General features: G+C 32.3%; 1 protein-coding gene across 15 annotated transcripts in view; it reads left to right on the top strand.

Moving 5' to 3' along the window:
* The window catches only part of EML5 (EMAP like 5), a 145889-nt gene that overhangs the window by 36977 nt on the left and 82166 nt on the right, over positions 1-26746 (top strand). For all 15 annotated transcript variants that reach the window (XR_012494562.2, XR_012494563.2, XR_012494564.2 and 12 more), the window contains exons 3-10: positions 994-1092; positions 3321-3389; positions 6078-6263; positions 7719-7854; positions 8772-8973; positions 14939-15076; positions 19481-19737; positions 20831-21043. Coding sequence is in view for 12 of the 15 variants with exons in the window: in XM_019744585.3 (XP_019600144.2) it covers positions 994-1092; positions 3321-3389; positions 6078-6263; positions 7719-7854; positions 8772-8973; positions 14939-15076; positions 19481-19737; positions 20831-21043 (1300 nt within the window). In the remaining 3 variants the exon portion in view is untranslated. The remainder of the gene's footprint in view (positions 1-993; positions 1093-3320; positions 3390-6077; positions 6264-7718; positions 7855-8771; positions 8974-14938; positions 15077-19480; positions 19738-20830; positions 21044-26746) is intronic.

The raw sequence follows: 26746 nt of genomic DNA, 5'->3' as shown, positions 1-26746 counted from the left end.
ACATTAAACTTATTTTATACAATCTGATAATTCCAATGTCTGATGTTTTGCAGGACTGATTTTGCTGTTTATTGTGACTTGCTGATTCTCACTCAGAGCCCTTATGTCCTGTGGCTATTGGGAGGAGACTGTTTGTTTATTTTTAATTTTAAGTTTATTTTTATCGATTGTTACCTTTAGGAATTCTTTGAGGGATGGATTAAAGTTCTAGTCTTCCACATAGGATTTATACTTGTCTGTGCAACATTGTTGAAGACGCTTGAAGACTGCAATCCTTAGGACCACATTGAATGAACATTTCCACTTGAGGGATTCATCATTCATGTGGATTTGGGTATTACAGCCCCGTGAAGGCTGCTGGTGGCTACACATTTGCAGGGTGGTTTTTATCACCCTTCATGCATCGCCACCCCTTCTTTTAAAAGGGATGGTCTCTTGTTTTCCCTTACTCTGAGGAGTTCACTGCTTTAGTTAGAGGTCTGCAGTTCAAATCTCTACCTTGGGCAGGTCCCAAACGTTATCTCCTATTTGCTCTGCAACCTACAAAACAAAAAACAGGGTTGCCAGGATTTGGCTGATACCTGTAGAATAAAGTAAATCTAGGAACTCTCTTACTGTGCAAGATTCCCATAGGAAATGACTTTGTTCTCAGATTTCTTAATTTTTTTACAGCTCAGCAGTACTTTTAAAAAAGATGTTTTTACATTTTATCTAGCATTTTTAGTTTTTTGGCACGAGAGATGCTTAGGGTATTTTGTCAATCCTACTATTAGAAATGGAAGTCATTCTTCTGTTTGTAAATGTGAAGAACTGTGCAAATATTAACAAGATGAAATATATCCAGCCTTTTTCTATGAGGTCTATAAAATATAAATGTGTAAGTTTTGATGTTTATAATACCCATGAATAGAATTTGTTTGCCATTTATAATTTGGTTACTTTTTTATTTGTTTGCCTTTATATTCCCTTCTGGACTTCTTGGACATAATTCAGCGCTTGGTTTCAGTTGGACTCGATTCAAAGAATGCAGTTTGTGTTTGGGATTGGAAAAGGGGGAAAATGTTATCTATGGCTCCTGGTCACACAGATAGAGTAAGTACACTCTTCGGGGTTTCTAATGGGTACTGGATGGGAAAAGACCAAAGTCAGGGGATTTTATGTTTCTGTGTTTTGTTAATGCCAGGTAGTTCATATGTAATTAAATTTTAAAGTACAATTGTAAATACCCATAATATTGTAGACTGCATATGTGTTGTAGACTCAATATGTATAGCGTTAGCACAAAACTTTCAACCCATTGTTTGCTTCAGCAAAAATGATAAATTTTATGTTATTGAAACCTCAATTTAAAAATTGAATGGTTCATGCCTAGGATCTGTTTAGTTTAGTTTACCAATTTGTTACATGTGTAATAGTTAAGATGAAAAATGTTTCATATGTGAATTTAAAATTATGTATTAGTGTTACATTTTTTAGAGACCGAACTTTTTTACTTTGGAAACTTGTTAAAAATATATTTCTTGGGCGGCCAGATGGCTCAGCTGGTTAGAGTGTGAGCTCTGAACAACAGGGTTGCTGGTTTGATTCCCACATGGGCCAGTGAGCTGCGCCCTCCACAACTAGATTGAAGACAACGAGCTGCTGCTGAGCTTCCGGAGGGGCAGCTGGATGGGTCAGTTGTTTAGAACGTGAACTCTCAACAGCAAGGTTGCCAGTTCATTTCCCACATGGGTTGATGGGCTATGCCCCTGCAACTAAAGATTGAAAATGGCGACTGGACTTGGTTGGAGCTGAGCTGTGCCCTCCACAACTAGATTGAAGGATGACGACTTGGAGCTGATGGGCCCTGGAAAAACACACTGTTCCCTAATATTCCCCAATAAAGTTTTTAAAAAGACAATTTAATTAAAAAAAAAAAAAAAAAAAAAAAAATATATATATATATATATATATATATATATATATATATATATTTCTTATTCCAAATTGTATAAAATTAATATAAAGACTACATTGTAGTCAGCTTTTTAATTAAATATGATATACTGTTATACATCAAAATTTTTTCATAAACACTTAAAAATGTCTGATTTTTTTGTGTGAGTAAAGTTCTAACCTAAACTGGCACAGGAGATATAGTCATTGATTCTATTTTGGGTGAATCTATGAATCTGTAAAAGATGTGTAGAAAAATTTTTGTGTATTTGCATTTTGGAAAATAAACTTGGTTTTCAACAGATTCTCAAAGGGACCTGTTTGTTACACACTCACAAACACAATTTAGATAATTTTTTAAGTATTAGGTATATTTTAGTAAACCATTGTGTATTGTGACTTACTTAGATCAAAGCATTACACACATTAGTACTTTGGGTTTAGTAAATAAACTATTAAATGATACTAGCATTGGAATTTTTTTAAAGTATTTTTGTGGTTTAAAGTTGCATCAGTATGTTTTTCATATAATCTGTGAGTTATGAAACATTCATTTATAAAATGTGTTCTTTTTTCATTATCACTGAAGAGTATCACTTTGTAAATTTTTAGAGCTAGTAAGCATTTTACGTGATTTTGCTGGCAAGTGTCAAAGAAACGTGAAAACTGCCAGATAGTAGAATTGTTCTTTTCTGCTATGAAATTATTTTTCAAATGTTAGTTTTAATTTTCTATATTATTAAAGTACATGTTTGTGATGCATTTTTATTTCTTCGGGGTTTTTTTTTTCTTGTTTGCTTTTGTAAGAAAAGGGTTTATATGTAGCATTTATGAAATCTTAGAAAAGAATGAAGCCTGGGGCTCTCCAAAATTTAAGTATAAGTTAATTTTATTTGACCCATAAATGATAAAGAAAGCTAAAAAAATTAAGACAGAACTTTTACTGTAAAATAAATGTTTGGATTCTTTATGTAAGTAGTTCTATATGATAGAAAGCTATAAAAATGTTCTCTGTTTCTAGCTGTATGTATTAAGCGTATTCAGATCTTTTCTTTTGTAGAAACTATGCAGGTACCTGCCTCATGCCTTAGTTCTGTTGAGCACTTCTTGTTATTTGTGGATGTAATTTTTTAAATTAAAAATAGAGTTGTCAATTGTTACTCCACTAGTTGCTTCTTAAGTTCATAGGAACAAAGAAATAGTTTTTGTTCTTTATCATTTGTGTGTTTACTTCTTATAAGATTTTAAAGTATAGGATTCTGGTTATTCATTGAAGAATATTATTATATAATAGGTAGGGTTTGGGTACTATTTGGTCTTTTGGACAGGATTCTTAAGTGATTCTGAAAATAAGTATTTTAACTATGAATCTGATTTGTTTACAGATATTTGATGTTTCTTGGGATTTGTACCAGCCAAATAAACTTGTCAGCTGTGGCGTAAAACACATCAAGGTACTAGAAGTATCTTGTTTTATAATAGTCATATTTACTTACTCTTTACCACTAAGTACATATCACACTATTTACAATTTAGGGTAGTTTTACGATTTGGATGGTAGTTATTTTTAAAATGCCAACATTTTTAATGTTCTTGGGTTCAATCTAACAAATATTTATTGTGTAATTACTGTGTGTGAGGCATCTATGTAAAGGACATAGGTATGAATAGGGAATTAAACACTTTCCATAACGGAATTTATAGTCTAATAAAATAGGTTTTACTATGTTCATCTTGTTTCTTCATGTTTCACTTAGAAAGTAAAATGTGAGAATAGGAAGCCAAATAAAATAAAGGTTTTCATTCACATAGATGGAATGGTGTGGTAGAAGCAACATGGATAGAGTTGGCTTTGCCGCGTACTGTTTGACCTGGGATGAGTCATTTCACCTCTTTGAGCTTTTTCTCACATCTTAAAACTGGCTGCTGTTACCATCTTCATAGAGTTGATGATTGAATAAGGCAGAATATATTCAAATGCTTGTCATAGTGGCTAGCACTAGTCAGCTTTCTGAAAGTGTTACCTCTTCCTGTCTCTATATTTGCTCTTTGATTTGATCTCAGCCTTTGGTATCCAGTTTACTTTGCTTATGAAAGCTCTGAATTTTGTATTATAGTTCAGGTTTTGAGGCTCATGTAGTCAGTGGTGATATCATTCTTATGTTTATAGTTACTTTTAAATCCCTGGTCCAAATTGGAAATACTTGCTTTTCTCCCACTATCTGATATAACAGTTCCTTATAACAGTTAATTCCTAGTAAGTAAGGTTCAGTGTGCACATTCTTTCTTTTGATACGCTCACTTCCATCTATGTTTTCTCCAAAGCACCTTTAGCTGTTGCTGCAATTCTAGTCTTCATATTCTGGTACTGATCTGATAATAGTATAAAATGTTAATTTTTCAACAAATATTAGTAATTTAATAGCAAAAGGCTCTACACTAGGTTTAGGTTACATTGTATAAGCACTGTGAAGATAGAAATTTTTGTCTTGTTCATTTTTCACACAGTGTTTGATATGTATTAAATTTTTAATAAATTATTGGCAAATTAACAAAGAGACATTACTGCTGTTTTATATTGTAAATAAAGCTAAAAGGTTTTTTAAAAAAAAACTCATCTTCTCAAACTAAAAAAAATTTATTTTTGCTATGAGTTACATTTCTTTTCATTTAGTAGAGGTAATAAATAGCATGGTAGCTTTCGTTACAAGCAATTCATGTGAGGAAACTATTAATAAGTCCCAGAGATTATCTAGAACTATACAGGCCAGTAGAGCAGCAAGTAGCCACATGTAGCTATTGAAATTAATTAAAAGTAAATAATATGTAACATTCATTTCTTCAGTTACACTGTCAGTATGCTAAAGAGTGACACATATCTAGTGGTTAGTCTATATGACAGCCTATATGTGTATACTGTCACATATAAAAATTTTCGTCATCATAGAATGTTCTGTTGGATAGCACTGGTGTGGATTCTAAAACAATGGTTCTTAACTCTCACTGAACATCAAAGTCATTTGGATACGTGGGTTTCACTCTCCAGAGACTCTGTCTCAGTTTATCTCAGTGGGGGCCCAGGCATACTATGTTTCATAATTTCTCCAGGTAATTCTAATGTGCAGCCAAAACTGAGAATCATTGATCTAGAAGAAATAATGGATTGAAATTGGGACTTGCTGAAAGGAAGAGAACCAGATGTCCTTATACACAGAAATCATGGAGCTTTTAAAATTAAAAATCACAAAATTTCATTGATTAAAACATTCGTTAGTTACTTAAGTGGAGTGAGCATGATAATTTTTAGGTTTTTGAGGCTTCAGGTTTTAAACTAAGATATTTAGCTCTTAAAATAAGATCTTACAGATCAGGCAATGTCTTTTAGTATATAATAATAACAAATTATATTATTTTAAATGGTAATTTACTTATTATAAAGTTAAATTTATTCTTTGGGCCTAATTTCTTTATGCAGAACTAATTAATGTATGTATTCTTGCCCTGCCCTATTTTTGTTTCTTTGTTTCTCTCTGCAAACTCTTAAAATTTACCTGAATACACATAATAGAAAAAAACCCTAGTCATGAAGTTTTGTGTTTGACTTCTTTATGTTCTCCCAAGAATGAACTAATCATTCCAAATATGTATGTCTCTTATTTTTAAATTTTATATGTAAAGGAATTGCTTAGCTTTGAAAATATCAATGAAAGCAACATACTAATCCTTTTTTTCCCCCATTCTTACTGTCTTCATCAGAGATTCAACATTAGGTTTGGTCCTTTTTCCTATTAGTGTATGGGGTCTTTATTTTCATTGCTAATTCATACCAACTTTTTAACCTAAGTTTCATGTAGATTTTTTTCAGAAACCTAAGGGAAGCATAGCATACTTTAAAAGTAATGTAGTTCATCCCTCCTTACTCTTACAGGTAAGGTTTCAAACCAGTGACTTATCTGCTGTAACATAGCTATTGACAACACAGGATGAGGCTGTGCACATTGAATGCTATTGTATCATAAGGGAATTTCTTAGGTAATTTCTAGTCTGCTGCTCTAATATAGCAAAGTATCAGATCAAAGTGTTGGGAATGTTTTACTTTATAAGCATTCTTTGATATTTTGATCATATTATTTACCTTTTAGTTCTGGAGTTTATGTGGAAATGCTCTGACCCCAAAACGAGGGGTCTTTGGGAAGACTGGTGACCTTCAGACGATATTGTGCCTGGCCTGTGCAAGGGATGAAGTCACATATTCTGGTGCACTCAATGGGGATATATATGTGTGGAAAGGAATCAATCTTATACGAACAATACAAGGAGCCCATACTGTAAGTATATTTAAATATTGTAAACACTTTTAGATGTTAACTACTTATTTTCTTGTCTTAGAATAAAAGATTACATAATACAGCAAACTTTCTAGTTATTTGAAAAATGTTAAAACAATTTGTCTATTTGTTTTCAAGATTTCAATGAAGAAACATTATGCAATTAGATACATAAATATTTATTAAATTAGTAGAATTAGTTTCTTGTTCAAACCATTTCTTTAGTTTGGTTGCTTTCTCATTGTTGGAAAAAAGCTTGTTAAATTCAACCTGAAAGTATTCTCGATTAACCACATGACAGTATAGCTAGTCCTCTTGTGGCTTACTTACCAGTGGGCAATTTGGGGACGCTTTTAGAAATAACTTTTTAATTTTAATGTCATTAATTCATTGGGAAAGAATTTAATGTTTGTTCTTCATGAGAGTTTCATATAAATATGTTATCAAATTAGGGGAAAAAATCTCTTGTTAAAATCTTTTAGTGTTTTTTGATTTGGGCTTTTTAGCAGTTGGGTCCGTCACATAGTGAAAGGAGCTAGAGAGCACCCAGCTACTACATTGTTAGCAGTCATATCCCAAGTAGAAAAATTATTAAATATATTAATATGAACCACTATTAAATATATACTACATATTAAATATATTAAAGAAGCGTTTACACAAGATTTGCTTTAAGCAGAATGCCTAAAGACCAGAAATACCAGTCTTTTTTCACAAAGCTTGTGGCAATTCACATTTTTACCATCAATATATAAAAATACCTGTTCCTCCTCATATTTATCAGCACAGGATATGACCACTATTATAAAATTTTGCTTGTCTTCTCTGTAAAAAGTAGTAACTCTTGTTTCAATTTCTTTCCTATTTGTGAAATTTCACATATTTATCAACTATGTGAAGTTCTTTTTCTGTTAATTGGCTTTTCATATCCTTGGCTCTTTTTGTTGTTGAATTTCCTTTCCTTTATTTATTTGTGTATTAGGGATATTAACCTCTTGACAGTCATATACATTGCAAATGTCTCCCCAGTCTGTCTTTGCTTATGATATCTTTTCTCACATTAATATTTTTAAAATTTCCTTTATGGCTTGTGGGTAACTGTCCATGTATAAAAAGGTCTCTCTCAGCCCAAAGTAACATAAGTGTCCTTCTTACTCTTTTTTAACATATTTGTTTTATTTTTTACATTTAGAATTTAATGTCTCTCTATAATTCATTTTTGTGTACGTTATAAGGTTTAACTTTATTTTCTTTTATGTTATGCCCATATTATTAAACACTATCTGAGTCATATGTTGAGTTCCTACATATACGTAGATTTAGTTCTAGATTTTCATTTGTGTTTTCTGATATATTTATTCCTGTGTCACATCTAAATCTTTTAAAGTGGGTTTCTACTTTCATATAATAGATTTTCTTGAAAAGTGTATTTTTTTAAATTATTTCCTTTTCTAGGCAGGAATTTTTAGCATGAATGCTTGTGAAGAAGGCTTTGCTACTGGTGGCAGAGATGGCTGTATTCGTCTTTGGGATTTAACTTTTAAACCAATTACTGTGATTGATCTCAGGGAAACAGAGCAGGGATACAAAGGTAACAAAACAAATGTCTCATGACGAGGCAAATTCTAAATATACCAAGGATTGTCGGTTTTTTTAAGTAAACATAAATGTATGTATTGTAAATATAAATGAGATTTACATTGGCCCCTTCATACTGTATACATTTAATTGAAATTATTCTATTAAAAAGGAGAAACCTCTTTAGACAGTCTCGGTTTACTGCTATGTCAAAGATTCTTTCATATGTCCAGTGACTGTTATAATGGGACCTACAGAGAGATGGGGTAGGTACTTACTTTGGTAACCTTGGATTTTGAAAATATTTTATTACTAGAATGTTAAATATAACTGTTTAGCAAATAAACTGTTGAAAGTAAAGTGTGTTGAAGGTTGGGGAACTTCTGTACACAGCACCTCTATGTTGGTCATGCAGGTAAGAAAACCAAGAGAAACACTAGCTTTCTCAAGGTTACAAAAGGGATTGTAGAGTATACAGAAAAAGAACAAGTCTCTCTTCTTAATGATTTTATGAGCAGATTGAAGTAATGAAATATAGACACATGAAAAGTCAGATTATTATAAGAGAAAAATAAAGTTCTATAAAGGTAGTTCCTGAATTCTTACCCTTATGAACTGTTATAAGATTTAGCTGAGAGAAATAGTTTGTTATAAGATTTTAGCCGAGGGAAGTAGTTTGACTGTGATGGAAGTTGTTTAATAAGGAAGAAGTGTATGTCTTGAAGGATGGGTAGAAATTAATTGTATAAAAAGAGGGCAGTACTATCAGTCCATGTAGAAAACAATATAGATAATTGAAGAAAATGTGTGGATGAAAGACTCCTTTTATCTTACATCTAAGGTATAAAAAGTTATAAAATTAGTATCGATTTGGGCAATCAGCATCCTATTACTACAGCATTGATCTTAAATACAATTCACTTTAACTAGGTTTGTCTGTGAGGAGTGTTTGTTGGCGAGGTGACCACATTCTAGTTGGAACACAGGACAGTGAAATTTTTGAAATCGTGGTGCATGAAAGAAGTAAACCTTTCTTAATTATGCAAGGGCATTGTGAAGGTGAACTTTGGGCACTTGCCATCCATCCTACTAAACCTTTGGCTGTGACTGGAAGTGATGATCGTTCAGTCAGGTAAGCAACTTATGACATAATTGCATAGACTGGAATGTGTCCTTAGGTAAACATAAGAAAAATGTTTTGAAAAATGCTTAGATTTAAATTTTATCAGCTTGTGGTATAACAAATGAACATAATTAATAGGCACTTAAAATTAATAGAACTAACTATAAGATTTGGGTTTTTTTTCTCTTAAAAGCAAGCTGGAGTCTGTTCCAACTTGTATATTAGAATATAAGAGCTACCTCCATCTTTTTAACAGCTGTATAATATTCCACTGCATGGATATACTGTAATTTATTCAATTAATCCATTATTGTTGGGAGTTTAGGTTTTTCCAGTTTTGTGCTTGACATGAATATCCTTATACCCATTCCATTTTGTACATGTGTACATATGAATATGATGAATTCTTAGCAGTGTTCAAAACATATAGGCATTTTAAATTTTGCTAGATAATACCTTGCACAGAGTCAATAACAATTTGTATACCTATCAGCAGTGTACCACAGGGCTTGTTTTCCCACACCCTTGCCAGCACTAGTAGTACCCCAAAAGGTGACAAACGATATCTTGCTATGTTTTGAAAACACTCATTTCTGTCATGCTGAGGGGTTGTCAAGTATGTTTTTACATGTTGAGGACATTTGTATTTTGTTTTCTGTGACCTGTCTGTTCAAGCTCTTTGCATATCTTCTATAAATTCACTGGCCTTTTTCTAATTATTTTAAAATGGGATCTAACAAAATCTGTCTACATACTTACAAAGTTATCCCTTTGTCTATTACTGTGGTTCCAGGACCGGCAGCATCAGCATTACGAGGGAACTTGTAAGAAATGCAAGTTCTCATGCCTTATCCAGGACCTAATATCAGAAATTCATTTGTGGTTTAATAAGCCTTCCAAGTGGCTGTGATGTACACTAAAGTTTGAGAACCACTGGTCAGTGATATGAGTTGAGGTCTTTTTCCATTTTGTCATTGTCTTTTCTCCCCATTTCATCTGTAATTATTTCCATCTGTATCTCTAAAAATAACTCTAAACATCACCTCAATACTGTTATCACACAGTAGTCCTTTGGCTTCTTAGAATTAGGCTCCAGATAAAGTCCATATGTTGCAATTGTTGATCTACCCTTTAAATCTTTTTTATTCTGTAGCTTCCTTCCTTTCCTTGTTTTTCTTCTTCTTCTTACAATTTACTTGTTGAAGAAAGTGTTTGCCTTCTAGAGTCTCTCACATGCTGGACTTAGTTAATTGCATACTCAATGTATTTTAACACATTCTCTCTTTCCTGTAGCCTGTAAACTGATAGTTAGGTCTAGAAGTTTGATAAGATGTAATTACGCATTTTTGCCAAGAATATTTCCTAGGTGGTAATGTATATCCCTGTTTAATAGTGTGTAATATGTAGTCTCTCTCTCTTTTTATTTTTTGTCATATTAGCAGCCATTGATGGTTATTATCTAGATCAGTATTTCTCAGCCTTTTTAAAAAAACTGTTGCTTTCCTAATGGGACTTTTTAGACATATTTTTCCCTAACCACATGCCCTCCCCACGAAATTTTAACACCACAAAATACTGTGTATCTGGTTTTGTACTGTGGTCCTTTAGAGAATCACAAACCATTGTAATATTTGAGATTTTCATCCCTAAGAATTAATTTTTAGCCCCTTTGAGGTAATATTGTCTCTGTTGAGAATAAATGATCTAGATCAGTTACTTCATTAAGAATTTCAAATGGTGGTATTCTAACTATCTTTCATTGTTCATTGTTAGCTATCATATGTCTATAAAGAGAATTTCTCCTCATCAACTATTTTGTTACCCTGAGTACAATTTGTACAGGAAAAGCAGAAAAGTGCTTCATTTTTTCCCATGTACTAGTTTAAAAAATAATTAGTTTGGTTCCTTAGAATCCTTTCTGTGATCTGTTCACATTTCTTTCCATTTCTTTCTGTATGCTTATAGATCTTTTTCTCCTTTATTTCACAGCTCTTTATATATTATGGATATTTTACCCTTTGTGATTTAAGTTGGAAAAAATTTTCACCAGTTTACTTGCTTTTTTACTTTGCTTAGGTGGTTTTTTGCCATGCAAAAATGTTTTCTTATTATTTTGTTTTATGTAGCTGAATTTATCAGTATTTTCTTTTATGATTTTTGAGTTTTCTATTATAAAGAAATCTTCCCCAAAGTTAAAAAGTTTTCCCATATAATCTTCCAGTACATTAGTGATTTTGATTTTTTATGTTTAACTTCTAATCTGTATAAAGTTTATTTTACTGTAAGAAGGAAGGTGGGGATGTAATCTAATTCTTTCCAGACAACTACTTATTTTGTAAGTGGTATGTTAATCAGTCATGCATTTACTGCCATTGTGCTACTCAGTTTTATGGGGGTGGGAGAGGCCGTAGCTCTGTGTCCATGTGGAGAGTTGCTGTGTGGTTTATACTTTACCCATGTGCTTTGCTAGGAACTATTTTATAATTCCTTTTATTTTCGGTGGACTGTTATTACCAGCTGCTGCCTTGCTGTTGAAAAAAGGGCAACTGGTCTTTTAAAAAATAATTGCCCAGACTTCTGTTTCTGTTATTGGGGAGCAAGTTATTTGGAAAGAACTCTTCCATTGAAAACAACTAAAAATTCTGTTTAAAATGTTAATCACTTTTAAAATGTTCAAAACCAGTCAAGATAGTAAGGAACTTCAGCCAAATTGTGAAAGAAAATGGGAATTTAGGAGCACCAGTGGGCCAAAGCCACTTGAGGCCATTTTTCTTACATTTAATAAACTTGGATTTTGTTTATGGCTTTCTCTGGGGGGTATAGGGTAAGAAGTGAAGACCTCGGACAGCCTAGGGAAGGTAGTCCAACACACCCAGCTAGAACTATAAATTTGTCTCTGAAAAAAAGTATCTCAAATATATGGTGATGGAAGGAGAACTGACTCTGGGTGGTGAACACACAATGTGAGATATAGATGACGTATTATAGAATTGTACACCTGAAATCTATGTAACTTTACTAACAGTTGTTACCCCAATAAACTTTAATTAAAAAAAACCAAAAAAGTATCCCCTGTATATTTGTGTGGGAATATGGAGATCTTGTTTCTTGCTTCAAGTTTTGATAACACAAGAAGTGTATAAAGCAGCTTGATGTTGTTTTTCAAACAGCATTGTTTTCCAGATAACTTTACCACAGTATAAGTTACACATATAAATGCTGCTTTTGTCTTGTAATTTTAGATTGAATTCATTAAGAAACAGTATCAAATCTGTAGCAAAAACTAATTTCCAAAGCCGTTCAGTGTTTAATAATAGTAATTGAGGGTGGTTCTGGTTCAGAAAATTTTCATTCTTGGCTCTTAAAATATCATGATAAAACTTTACAAATGCTAAGCCATTAAACTGCTGTTTGATAGAACAAGTCAGGATTTTTAGCTTCTATTACTAGCAAAAATTCAGAATTGACAATGGTTAAATCCACAAGAGCAAGTGAAGTTCACAGTTAACACAAAATACTTGCTAAAGAATAATACAAAGACTAATCATAAGCTTTGTAAAAATTAATGAAAAGAAACCTCATTTAAAATGGAGTAAGGAGGCCAGAAGGGTAGGTTTCACGCCATATGGCCGCAGAGGCTAACAGGAAGAACTCAGTATAATGGCTCTCCCAACTTCTTCTCTGTTAGGGTCTTCTTTCCTTTACTTCTTGGGACTTTCATGTGGTTTGTCATTAGACTGCATGTCCTCGATTGCATGTCTTCTTTGTTCCTAAGTAAACCCTTTATGCTGGAGAAATGTCTGGTTGTCTGTTTTAAGGTCAACACGTTAACATTTTCACGGGGTTTATCAATTTGTCTGAACCATTTTTTCCCATACATATTATTTACCACCATTTGATTCCACTTTATGTTGTATTATAGTAGTGCCGTCTCACTAATGCCTTTGAAAATATTCTAGCCTGTGGTTGTTCCACACAGACTATTCATAGAAGCTAATTGTTCATCACTTCAAACTTGGCATTGACTCCTCAAACAATAACTGAGTAGTATCTGTAACATCTGTTGAGTTATTAGGAGTCAAGGAAAACTACTCAAAATTATTTGCCTTGTTTTTTAATTAACTGTTGGTGTTGTTCCCAACACCCTCAATTCTTTGAGCAGCTGTTCTCACCAACAGGCTAGTAGGCTTAAATTTATTTTCTCTGGACACATTTCTTCAGCTGCTGAAATCCAAAATGATTTAGTTAAACCATTACTAATAAACAGCTTACTTTGCTTGTCTAACAAATGAGCCACTCAGAAACTTAGTTTTGTTGAAACCTAATTTTAATTTTTAAATTCGTAAAGAAATTCTGCTTCAATGAGATATTTTATTTTAAATTTTCTAATTTTCTGATCATTGCTTTACTGTGAATTGAAAATATTGTGATGAGTGCTTGGTCTGGTAATAATGAATATTTGTATTCTTTTAGGAGAGCTATAATGTCATTGCATAATAAACACAATGCTTTACTATCAAATTCAATAACAGTATAATCCATGCTCCAGTGTGCCTTAAAAAATGCAGCATTCAAAGTTCACTTTTCTCTTATTTTTTCCTTGTTTTGACATGAAGAGTATGTACTAGAAATTAAAAATAATAAAATGTCACCATATGCTAATACTGATAGCACTCTAAATTCTATCAAGCTATAACTGTGTCATTGCAATTTGTAGTGTGCTGAAGGAGCAGTACAATTGATGTGAGTGTCACACACTGCCTACCATCTCTTTTGCAGTGACTTAACTCCACCTCTATAGTGTGAAAGCAGTCATAGACAATATGTAAACAAATGTGACTGTATTCCCATAAAACTTGATTTATGGATTTGAATTTCGTATGCTTTTCTCATGTCTCAAAATGTTGTTTTTTAAATTTTTTTCAAACATTTAAAAATGTAAAAACCATTCTTAGCTTTCAGATTGTACAAAAACAGGCAGTAGGCCCACAGGCTGTGGTTTGCTGACTCCTGTGGTAGGGCATAGAAAGTCTTCAGTAAATATCATATCTTTATAATATCATAATATTAAAACATTGAAAGTTTCCCTTTAAAGTCAGGAAGAAGGCAATGATAACCACATTCACCATTATGTTTCTCACCATTTTACTCAGCTATCAGTTAGAAGTCTTTGTCAGCACAGTAAGGCCAAAAAATATATATGTGTGTGTATATATATGCATATGTGTTTATATATATGCATATACATACACAGTATAACATATATTTATGTATAGGGAGATACATAGATATTTGGATTGGAAGGGAAGAAACAACTGTCATTTGTGGGTGTTTTAATTGTATGTTAGAAAATTAAAAGGAAAATACATAGAAATTATTGGAATTAAAGAGAATTTAGCCAATTTTCCTGGATATAAAAGCAAAGTTGTAGCCTTTGTTTTTTTGTTCTAACTTACTTCAAAACTGACTAATTTTCATAATGGTTTTGTCTTTGTCCTTTAGATTATTTGGGTTATTTGGAAATGTAATTCTTAAGGTTCTAACAATGGGTATTTTCTACTTTTTGTTGTAGATTTCTAACATTAAAGTCTGGAACAGACTCTGAATCTGCATAGTCTTAAGGGTCATCTTTAATTTAAAAGACTATATACATAGTATATACCATATACCACTATACTATATATAAGTCTCCCCTTTGATCAGGGTAGAAATCATCTACCTAAAATGAATAATTGGGAAAAATTAATGTCATTACACTGTTTTAAAAAATAAAAGATTCTATCAATCCTTGTCATTTTAAGCATGGACAGTATTCCTATTTTCATAGATAAGAATGCCTTGCCACAAAGCATAGAGTTAAAAATCTAGATCTGCCTTTCTAAAATGAAATTATTGTAACTAAAATCTTTTCATAGTCTGTGATTTTTAAGCATACACTAGTTAACCATTCTTTCATTGTAATTAAATGTTACAGGATATGGAGTTTAGTAGATCATGCACTAATAGCAAGGTGTAATATGGAAGAACCAATTCGCTGTGCAGCTGTAAATGTAGATGGAATCCATCTTGCCCTTGGAATGAAGGATGGCTCATTCACTGTACTTAGAGTAAGGTATGGTATTAGGGTAGAAATAGAAGCAGTAGATTTCTAAGTGAGATAGAATGTATAATACTCATTGTTTTTACCCATTTCCTTCTTTATGAATATGTATGTATTTCAGATATTAGTTTCATTAAAAAAATATGTATTTGTAAAAATGGTTTTGTCAGAAAATTAAGTTAACTCAGAAACCTTAATTTTGGGGGTTAAGAATGCTTTGTAGATTGATGGCTACAATTTTGAGCTATGGGTTTGGGTCCTGACTTCCATTCCTTGGTAATATTGATTTTCAGTAATAATCTTCTGCCATTGACGGTGGGGGAATGTTGAGGCTTTAAAAATGGATGAATAGTTTTGTTATTTTTTTGTAGCTTTATCCTTTGAAAAAAAGGTCCACATCTCTCCCTTTGGATAATTAGAAAAGTTTAAAGAATTCATTCAAGCAGTTAATATCTGGTGTTCAATTATTGTTATGGTACATTCAGCTGAATTCTATACAGCCATTAAAAATTTTGCCATAGATCCATGAGTGTTCGCAAGGATAACTATTTATGAAATCTTTCTTCTCTGCCTTAATGAATGATAGGACCATCCACCCAGTTGCCCGATTCACAAACCATTAATTCATTTATCTACTTTTGCCTCCCTTGTCTAGTTAATTAGAGTTCTGGAGAACTTAACTATTTAAATTGCTCTCAAATTAATCTGTTCACTTCTGTTCTCACCTTTGTATTCTTATATAGGCTTCTACTATCTCCTGACTGGATTGATGGAATAGCATTGCAGCTGGTCTCCTTCCTATTTTGCTTCCTTTGAAACCTTTTTTTCATTCTACAGTTATAGTGATCTTTTAAAACACGTTTGCTGCATCCCTCCTCTTTCTAAAGTATGGTAAAAGCTCTGTATTGTCCTTAAGATGAAGTCCCTACATCCTTAATTAACATAGCCTGTGGTGCCCATCTCTCCAGCCTGTTTCTTTCTACCTCAATTTCTTTCTTTCAACATGTGTAAAATATCTTTCACTTTTTCAGACACATCATGTTCTCTTGTACTTCTGAGATTCTGTAGATGGTAACTCCTCTTTCTGGGACGGGTTTTTACAAAGATGTACGCTGAGATTTTTTTCTCTTAATTTTTATTATTGTAAAATATAAAATTTACCATTTTAACCATTTCTAAGTGTAAAATTCAGTGACATTAAATATACTTATGTTGTTTTGCAACCAGAAATTTAATGTTAGTCACTTAGCGTGTAAAAGAGCTAAGTGACTATTATTTAGTTGGTATGCATTAACAGTAGCCATTACTAGGTTTTCAAGATTTGCTCTTTTAATTATTGGGTGCAAGAAACTGGATGAATAAGTTCTTATTTCTAATAAGTCAGTACTTTAGCAACTGAATCCAGCATTGCTGACAGGATTACTGGAATAGTTATTATGACTGTTAAATAAATGCCTTTGTAGTTTAACCATAAAATTCCAACTCAAAAAATATTCTTAATCCTTCTAAATTTACCTGGTCACTATTTCTTTTTGGTTTGCTTATGTATATTCTCCATATCATAAAGCAAGATTTATAAGTAGCAGTACTAAAGTACCTACAGGAGTGGTTATGTTATTGGAGGAACATGGATTAGAATCTAACACTGATTCTTAAATTGGGATACAAGGTGATGTGCCAAGGCAAAGTCACATAACTTCCTAGAACATCTCTTTTCCTTGTGATAAAAAATGTTAACAATTTTATATTAAAAGAAACACTAATATCATGGAGTCAAGTGAAAAATTGCAAGTATTTTTCAAATTAGAATACACACACACACACACACACTTACTTGGCTTATGGTGAGCTACCTGGTGTTATCTGCACCAAAGTCCTCAGAGGCACTCGTTCATTCTTAAGAATAGTTAGGGAGACTTCAGTAGAAGAGCTTGGTGAGAATTATGCTGAAGATGGAGTAAGGTTTTCTGTAGGGTATGGGGTAGACTTTAGTTGTAAAAACATTAACATTGTCATTTTAGATTCTACCAATAGCTAGCCCTTTGTCTCTGACAGTGTCACTACCATGTTATATCAATATTAAAAGGATTAGGACAGTTTTCCATAACTAATCACATACTCATTTCAAATATTTTCAGCCTGTTTGTATTTTGCCCCATTTTCATGGGAATAATCATTTCCAAAAGTTATTTCCTGGCTTTAAAAAAGTAACTCTTTGTATATGTCCATTAATTTTTGATATCGAAGGTTTTTTTTGCCCCTCTTCACCTGCCCCAAACATGCTCAAATAAGTCCTATCTTAAAATTCCTACCTAAAATTTAAGTCTGTCTCTACTTATATCACATTTACACTCTCCTTTCTTTCACAGTGAAATTCTCAATAAACTGTCTAATTTACTGTGTCTCTTTTCTTCCAATTAACTGATCAACTTTCTACCCCCATTCCAATATAGCTTTGCTTTCATCTTTACATAGGAAAAACCCTCCCTAATACCCGATTTCCCCGAAAATAAGACCTAGCTGAACAATCAGCTCTAATGCGTCCTTTGGGGCAAAAATTAATATAAGACCTGGTATTATATTATATTGTTATGTTATGTTATGTTATGTTATGTTATGTTATGTTATGTTATGTTATGTTATGTTATATTACATTATATTATACCCAGTCTTATAGTAAAATAAGACTGGGTCTTATATTAATTTTTGCTCCAAAAGACGCATTAGAGCTGATTGTCCGGCTAGGTCTTATTTTCAGGGAAACACGGTAGTAACCTGTCACTAAAGCCAGGAGACATTTTTCAGTTCTCATCTAAATTGATTCCCAGCAGTGTTTGACCCCATTAACAATTTGCTCCTTCTCAAAATGTTCTCTTCCCTGGTTTTGGGTGTTCATTCTCTATTTTCTTCTCAGCCTACTTCTCTGGTTCTATTTTCTTTGTAGGCTAATTACCTTCTGCCTAGCAGTAAATACTGGAGTGCCCCAAAGGACAGACCTAGCTTTCTTTTTTTATTGCTCTGTATTTTTGCATAGGTAATCTTATCCTTCCTCTATCTAAAGGGCTGATTTTCATCTCTTTATTTGATTAACACCAGGGTAAAGCCCAAATTCCTTGGTAATACTTCAGATGTGTGACACCGTATCCTCACTTTCTTTCTTTAACCCCAACAAGCACTACCTTTCCCACTTATTCTTGTATCCACATTCTATTATCTACTATGTACCATATATTTGCATACTTCCATGCCTTTGCTCAGGCAGTGTCTTCTGCCTGCAAAACCTTCCCCCCTTTCTTAATACTTAGCTTATCACTCTTGTCTCTTCCTGCCTTTAGTCTTTAATCTTTTTTCAGTATTTCTTGTAGAACTTCCTACATATCTTTTGAGCACTCACCACATTTTATCAGTTATAATGTATATTTTTATATTCATCTCTCACAGAAGATGAGTTAATCTTTATATCCCCAGTGTGAAAAATGAAGTATTTAGTGTTACTGGAAGAAATTTTAGTTTGATTGCTTTAAATTGTCCATTTAGAAACTTTAAAAATTGGGAAATATCCATTCAAAACTTCTGTTTTTGAAATTATCTACTTGGAGCATTTCAGATTGGTAATGCAAAATTTATATGGAAAAAAGACCCTGGCCTTAATTGGAACTAGGAATTCTCACTTCTTCCTCTTGCTTGTTCTCCCTTGCTGCTTCTCATCTTCCCTTCTCCCCATCAACTCCACAACTTTGGAAACTAAATGGTGTTAAACTAAGTGTTTATACTTTTTTATAGCTGTTGCCAATACCTGTATTATTTTGGAAACTCAGTTATAAGGCATCATTGAAAAACTATTTAATTTCACTGGTTGACATGGTTAGGATTGGGAAGAATTTGTATTCTTTTTAAAAAGGTCAAAGAGGTTGAAATAAAAATAATGGTAGTTATAGAAAGATATATATTCAAATTTGTTACTGAAATGATACAAATAAATTTCACTTTTATTTGCTAAATGTAGTTTTGTATATTTGGCTCATTATAAAAATTTATTTGAAAATCATGGTGTTTATAGTGAAGCATTTTTCATAAACTCAATGTTTATGAGGAACTGCAGCATAAAAATTTGTGACTTTATTTCCTTTATTGCGTGGCTCCAGAAATTTAGTATGAATCTCTAAACTACTTAAAAATAAAGTAAGTTAGGAACTGAAATTCAGCATTTTTCTCTACTTCCAGCATATATTGTGGTCATATATTTCGGTTCAGCCCAATAATTATTCATGAATTAATACTAGTTGTCTCATTTACATTTGTTTCATGGTTTATAAATATTTGATACAGCCTCACAGTCATTTTAGACACATTGGAAAACTGAACTAATTCTGTAGTGATTTTTTTTCATATTGGTCTAATTTTTTTTCTTTACAGAGATATGACAGAAGTTGTGCATATTAAAGATAGGAAGGAGGCAATTCATGAGTTAAAATATTCACCAGACGGAACTTACCTTGCTGTTGGATGCAATGACAGCTCAGTTGATATTTATGGAGTTGCTCAGCGTTATAAAAAATTTGGGGAATGTGTGGGATCACTTAGTTTCATCACTCATATGGACTGGTCATCAGACAGTAGATATTTACAGACAAATGATGGAAATGGTAAAAGACTATTTCATAGGATGCCAGGTAAAAATTTCTAATAAATTATATATAATTTGTAGATTTTAGTGCCCATAACATATTTTAGAATTTCATTACAAGCAGATGTAAGTTACTTTTTATTATAGGAAATCAGTGAAAGTCTGAGCTAATATTTCAGGCATTATGATCTTTTCTATAAAGTTGCCCTATTATATGGAAATCCTCTTGTTAATTAAAATTTCTTTGCTTGGAGGATCTAAGATCTCCTTTATGTTGAATTCCATGCCATGTGAATAGTATATGGTAATGTCCTTGTGTATGTTAGAAACTCAAAATGCCATTTTTATGGGTGGAACTAATTAAATATAATTGCTACAAATACCTGACCATAAATTATTTGTTATTTTGTGGTTACCTCAAATAAACTTTGCAAAGACTAATAATACAGTTAACAAACTAAATTTGAAAACGTTTCCATCAAAGATTTAAAAAGAGAAGAATAAAAACAATTATCAAAATGTTCTCTCTCAGTACTTTATTTAGTATTATGCTTAGTGAATTAGTCATTTTCCAGTAATTTGGTTGATAACGCTAAATACAGAATTAAATTAATATATTTCCCCAAAAGTTTTTCAGTAATAATATGTAATGAAGAGCAACTGAATCCTAAAGTCCTGTTACCTAATGTAATGTAAATGTATTACTCCCCACTTGTTTTTCCTTCTGTCTTTTCCAGTTCTCTCTTTTTGTCAACAATGTGTCTTTTAAGGTTTCTTTTTTAGTACCCAATTTGCCACTTTCTTATAGCTTTTAATTTTTCTTCTGACTTACCCTGTTGTGACTAATCCGTAGCATGATTTTAATAGAGTGTTTTATTCTCCACATGAGTGAACCTGCTAAGCTACATCATAATCAAATCTGTGTTTGTATCCGAATCGGTATAATTTTAGTAGTGGCTTTTTAAAAACTCCTTGCGTTTAATTTTCTTCTTTCCTTGCCATACTTACCTACCTATTCATGTATCTACTTTAACTGGAGTGGGAACCTATTAAAATTTTTGAGTTTACCATGTTATCAATACAATTTATACTTGAATAAAAATCAAATGAAATAAATTAAGACTCTGGTTTATTTTTAGGAGGAAAGGAAGTGACAAATAAAGAAGAAATAAAAGGTGTTCACTGGGCTTCATGGACATGTGTTTCAGGCCTTGAAGTAAATGGAATTTGGCCGAAGTATTCAGATATCAATGATATAAATTCAGTAGATGGAAACTATATTGGCCAAGTTTTAGTTACAGCTGATGACTATGGAATTGTAAAATTATTCCGATATCCTTGTTTAAGAAAAGGTACTTTTTCTTTCAAAATACTATTTAGTAACCTCTCTCTTGTAAAAGACTTTTAAGATCTTGCAAAAAATTAGTCTTGAGATAAATAAGAGGGTTTATATTTTTTAAAATACGGATATTGATTATTTGGTGAAGGGTTTCATGAAAATGAACAGAATTAGCTAGTTTTGCTAATTAAAAATTATTTTCATATGTTACATTTATTTTTGGACGTGCAATTTTTATTAGAAAATTATTTTTGAATTCATATACTATGAATGGACTAATAAATACCTCTTTCTTTTTAAAGAACCATTTTTCTCCCCACTTCCAGATTTGCTTCATCGAGTCAGACTGTATAGTGTTAGTTATATGTTTCTTATAGCTTATTACTTTAATCATTTAACTTGTTGAACATATGATATCTTTTAGGAGATATTTTTCTTATGTCTTTTTCTCAAGAATTCTCATGAAGTAGTCAGCTGTACTAGTTCAGGTAACAGTTTGGAATGTATTGATTTGTTGGTTGGTTTTCACATGTGAGTGTGTTTTTGCTTAAATCCTTAACATATATTGTTTTGACATTTGTATATTTTCTGTAAGTGTGGGGCTAAGAAAAATAAGGGGTTATTTTCTACATATTTTGTATATACCTCTTTTTCTTGAATCTCTTCTAAAATGATATTAATTATTCTGTTCATAGTCCTGGGGATAATTAAATGAAATGCTGTATTATTTATTCCACGCTTGTTCCATAAAGCATTTGAATAACAGGTCCATAAGTACTAAAATAATTATATGAATAGAGAATGAATACCAGGGAATAAATATAAATAGAAGTACCATAGTATTAAAGTCAGATAAAGAAAATGACAATAGTCAAACATCAAAATTGAATCAGAGATTCCTGTAAACTAAAAATAATATAAAACAGAACACAAAATAATTTTCATTGTAGCTATTTTTTTTTTTTAAAAAAAGCAGACTTACTACTTTGGGAAATCAAAGTTTCTTCTGAGATTTAATTTTCAAAGGGCTCTCTTCTATAGCATGGGGCTTTATATTAGATTCAGTGAGTGTATTCCTAGAGCGTCAACACCTATAGCAGTAATAATTTTTTTTAATTAAAGTTTGTTGGAGTGACAATGGTTAGTAAAGTTACATAGGTTTAGGTGTACAATTCTGTAATACATCATCTATGTATCACATTGTGTGTTCACTACCCAGAGTCAGTTCTCCTTCCATCACCATATATTTGATCCTGTTTACCCTCATCTACCACCCCTCTCCCCACTTACCCTCTGGTAACCACTAAACTATTATCTGTGTCTATCAGTTTTTGTTTCTTCATTTGTCATGTTTCTTTGTTGCTTTCAGTTTTATGTTCCACATATCAGTAAAATCATGGTTCTCGCCTTTTTCTGTCTGACTTATTTCACTTAGCATAATAATCTCAAGATCCATGGCACTATTCCATATGACTCAGCAGTCCCTCTCCTGGGGATCTACTCAAAAAATCTGAGAACATTTATCCATAAAGATATATGTGCTCCGATTTTCATTGCAGCTTATTTATGGTGGCCAAGACATGGAAACAACCAAAGTATCCTTCTTCGATAGATGATTGGATAAAGAAGATCTGGTATAGATACACAATGGAACACTATTCTGCCATAAGAAAAGCAGTAATAATTTTTATCTGGTTGTTGATAAAACCTTTTGGGCAAATGGTAACATGCAGTTTAGTAAAAGGTGGTTATGGCAACAGCTAAAATAGTTTCATTGAAATACCATGTTTCCCCCAAAATAAGACCTAGCTGGACAATCAGCTCTAATGCGTCTTTTGGAGCAAAAATTAATATAAGACCCGGTCTTATTTTACTATAATATTAAGACTGCGTCTTAAATAATATAATATAATATATAATATAATATAATATAATATAATATAATATAATATAATATAATATAATTAATATAATATAATATAATATAATATAATATAATATAATATAATACATGGTCTTATTTTACTATAATATAAAACCCGGTCTTATATAAGTTTAGGTCTTACATTAATTTTTGCTTCAAAAGACGCGTTAGAGCTGATTGTCCGGCTAGGTTCTCATTTTTGGGGAAACACGGTAGGTAGCCATTGATGTCAAACTTAAGGGCCCAGTTTTCCCAGAAGTCTAGGCAGTATTTCTGTGGTGCCTTCTCAGTAAAGTGGTGAGCTCCAGATCCTGCCAGCTATGCCATGTTCCGAATTCCTGTCTGTGAGGCGTCCGCTTCCTAGGTGCGTGTGAAAATGCATACATAAGTGATGCCGCGTGTGTTAATAGAGGCTAGCTAAGTCCTAGCAATTAAAGTACCCTATTTCTGGATCCCACCATATAGACAGGACATGAGAGTCACCAGGCATAACCAATTTTACTGTGACTCAAAATGATACTTACCCAGTTAGAAGGTGTGAGGTTCAGTAAGATTAATCACGAGACACTGCTTCTACTCATTGTTTCACATACTGACCTCTATGCAAAAACAAAAATACTTTCATTTTCTGAGTTTTCTTTATCAAGTGAATGGGTTTTATTGACAATTTTTATGTTTTCAACAGGGAAGACAGCATTTTTATTGCATGATCATTTTATTTCATTTATAAAATGTGTAGTAGTCTTCTGAATTGCTGTGGGAATATTTTACCAAAGTCTAGGAAAAATTAGTCTTGTTCTGTCACTGCTTCAAGCATAAACTCTTTCTCTTTTATTCCTTTTTGTTAGAAATTTATTTTATGGTAAGGGGTTTTATTCATTTCTAGGCACATGTGAATCAGCTTGAGACTATGGGTAGGTAATTAGGAGAGCAAAAGATAGGCTGTAACTAAGGCATATATAAAGGTTTAGTAGAAGTATTTTAAGATTCTGCGTTTATTGAATTTACATACTTGCATAAAGTTAGCAATATTACTAGAAAATTATCTTTTTTAGATTAGTTATGAAGATGTACATTATTTCATACATTAAGTTGTACTTAAGATCCAACTTAAGTTTTGGAAAAGATTTTATCTAATGTATTAATATATTTTAGATATCTACTTAGGTAATATCTATTATATTCTAAAAACTGCAGCTTTAACAAAATGTGGAAAGAAGTTAAATAATAGAAGTAGCTCATGTTATAGAATCATTGCAATTGAAACACAAAATGTATGAGGTTAGCCCAGAAAGAGTGATCCTCTTCCACATTTAGCCCCCTCAAATCCAAGCACAAAGCATCACTCCTTTTTTTCCTTCATTATTACCCTCTTTCTCCCTAGATTTTTTTGCTCTTGACCATAATCTCCCGCAAATAATCAATTTTTCCTAACAACACAGGACCTATGGTAGAGGGTGGGGCAGGATGGAGAGGTGAGGGCACTATTGCTTTAACTGTCACCTCCATCACTGTTATTAATTGCCAAGACTCTCTCTGTACTTGTTGACAAATGAAAATTTATATTTTGGTAAAAATATTTCTTTAGATTCAAGAAGAAAATTCATTGGAAAACAAAACAAGTATCAAACAATAAAACAGATTTATTCTGGAGACTTACTCAGCATTGTTTTTCTAAGATTCATCCATATTGTTGCTTGTAGCTCTAGTGTATTTGGTTTTCACTGCTGTAAAGTACTGTGTTGTGAATATACGATACAATTCATGCACTTATCCTCCTGTCGATGGACATTGGGTCATTTCCGGTCTTCTGCTATTATATGCAAGTTTCTCAAAGACATATACCTAGGAGTCGAATTGCTGGGTCATGGAGAATTTATAAGGAAATGCCAAATTGTTTTCCAAAGTGGTTATACCATTTTACAAACCTTGTGGCTCCACATCCTCTTCAGCTCTTGGCATTGCCACACTTTTTAATTTTTGTGAATTTAGTTAGTGTATATGGTGTCACATTGTGGTCTTAATTTACATTTGTCTAAGTACGATAAGGTTGACCATGTTTTTTGATATTCTTTGGTCTTTTGCACTTCCTCTTCTGTAAAACACAAGTTCATATCTTTTACCCATTTTTCTATAGAATTGTTTCTTTTATTGATTTGTTGAAGTTATTTTTGTACTCCAAATAAATATAATTTGTAATTTTTATGGATTGTAACTGTCTTTTCCCAGTTGACTTGTGTTTTTATTTTCTTAATGATGTCTTTTATTGACTAGTTCTTAATTTCAATGTAGTCAAATCTATCTCTTTTTGTATGTATAGTGCTGTTCTGTATATTAAGAAATTCTTCCTTTTACTAGGGTCAGAAAGATATTCTGGAAAGGAAAAATTTCATATATATATATAAGAAAGATATTCTCATATATTTTATATCTAGACGTTTTCAGGACACTAAAAGATAGTAAATGGGAAAAAATCTTTTGTGATATTGCTACAATTTATTGAAGAAATTTATCTCATATTAACTTTTTGTTAAAATATATCCTAAAACAAATAAAGAAATAAGTGAGACCATCAAAACAAATATTTTGGTATATTGCTTTATCCTATCAAAAACTATTTCAGCATGACTGGGTGAATCTTTTCTCTGAGGTATTAGTCCTAATTGATAACATTCTGTTTAAGCCTTAACGATTTTTTTTGTCATTTCCTATCATAGATCAGAGTTTTCATAATGAAGGGATTTTGAGAACTTATAATCCATTTTATATTAAAATGGAAATGGAGCTCAAGAGAAGTGATGTGCTCAAGGTCCTGTGCTATAAAATAGTCAAACTGACACTTAAGCTCCTGTCTTTTGATTTCAACTCTAGTATTCTTTATATCACACTTTCATCCCCCTTTATCAATTATAAGGGTTCATGCCCTCTCAGTTTCCTGCATTACACTTCTTCCTCCTCTACAATCTAGCATTCCAACTCAAGTGTACGGACATAATAAAGTGGAAATGTGATCTTTCTTCTTTCCTTTCTTTCTTCAAATACCTAGTGACTTTTTGCATTATACCAGACCTTAGATATACATAGTAAACAAGATACCACACCTGTCATCAAGGAGCTTAGTTTATTAGAGGAGTTAACAACTAAATAGACTATTACATTTTAGTGTCATAAGTATAATTACATGGGTAATCACAGGGAATTCTGGAAGCATGTAGCAAAATATGCTTGGTCCTGGTGTGTCAGTGTCACTTCATGAAAGATACGTTATCTAGGTTCACTTTTAAGATACCCATTTATCATAGATAAGCAGTACTGGTTATTAAATAATTATTAACATAGTCCCTTTGATTAGAAATAACTGGCTTCCCAGACTTCTTCCATAGCTTTCTTGTTGCTCTGCTTTGGTTCCTCCAGAGGGATTGATCTTTGAAAAGTCACAGAGAAAAATATTTGTAAGGGACTTAGAGGATTATTTACACCTCTCTTGGGGCTATCACCCAGTATAGTCAGTCAGAACAGATGCTCAGATCACTCTTCTTCATTTGGCCAAAACATAACAAAATTAGTACCTCTTAAAAACTTGGCATTTAATTGTTGCATCTCTGGCTTTACCTCTTAAGACTCTCTGGTGCCTAAGATTAGTTAAGGAACCCCATCAAAGGAAGTAGTAGCCAAAGTATTCTGGATTGGCAAATAAGCGTTCTCACATAAGAGGGATGGGACCCAATCTTATGTTATCGGATTTTACTGGGTGGACTGTAGCAAGTTACCCATCTAGAAAGTTACTTCTAT

Source organism: Rhinolophus sinicus, chromosome 3 (assembly GCF_057876585.1).
Source record: "Rhinolophus sinicus isolate RSI-liver-muscle chromosome 3, RSI-T2T, whole genome shotgun sequence".
In the NCBI taxonomy this organism is placed as follows: Eukaryota; Metazoa; Chordata; class Mammalia; order Chiroptera; family Rhinolophidae; genus Rhinolophus; species Rhinolophus sinicus.
Note: the sequence above shows the minus strand (reverse complement) of the source record. Positions and strands in the feature narration are given on the sequence as shown.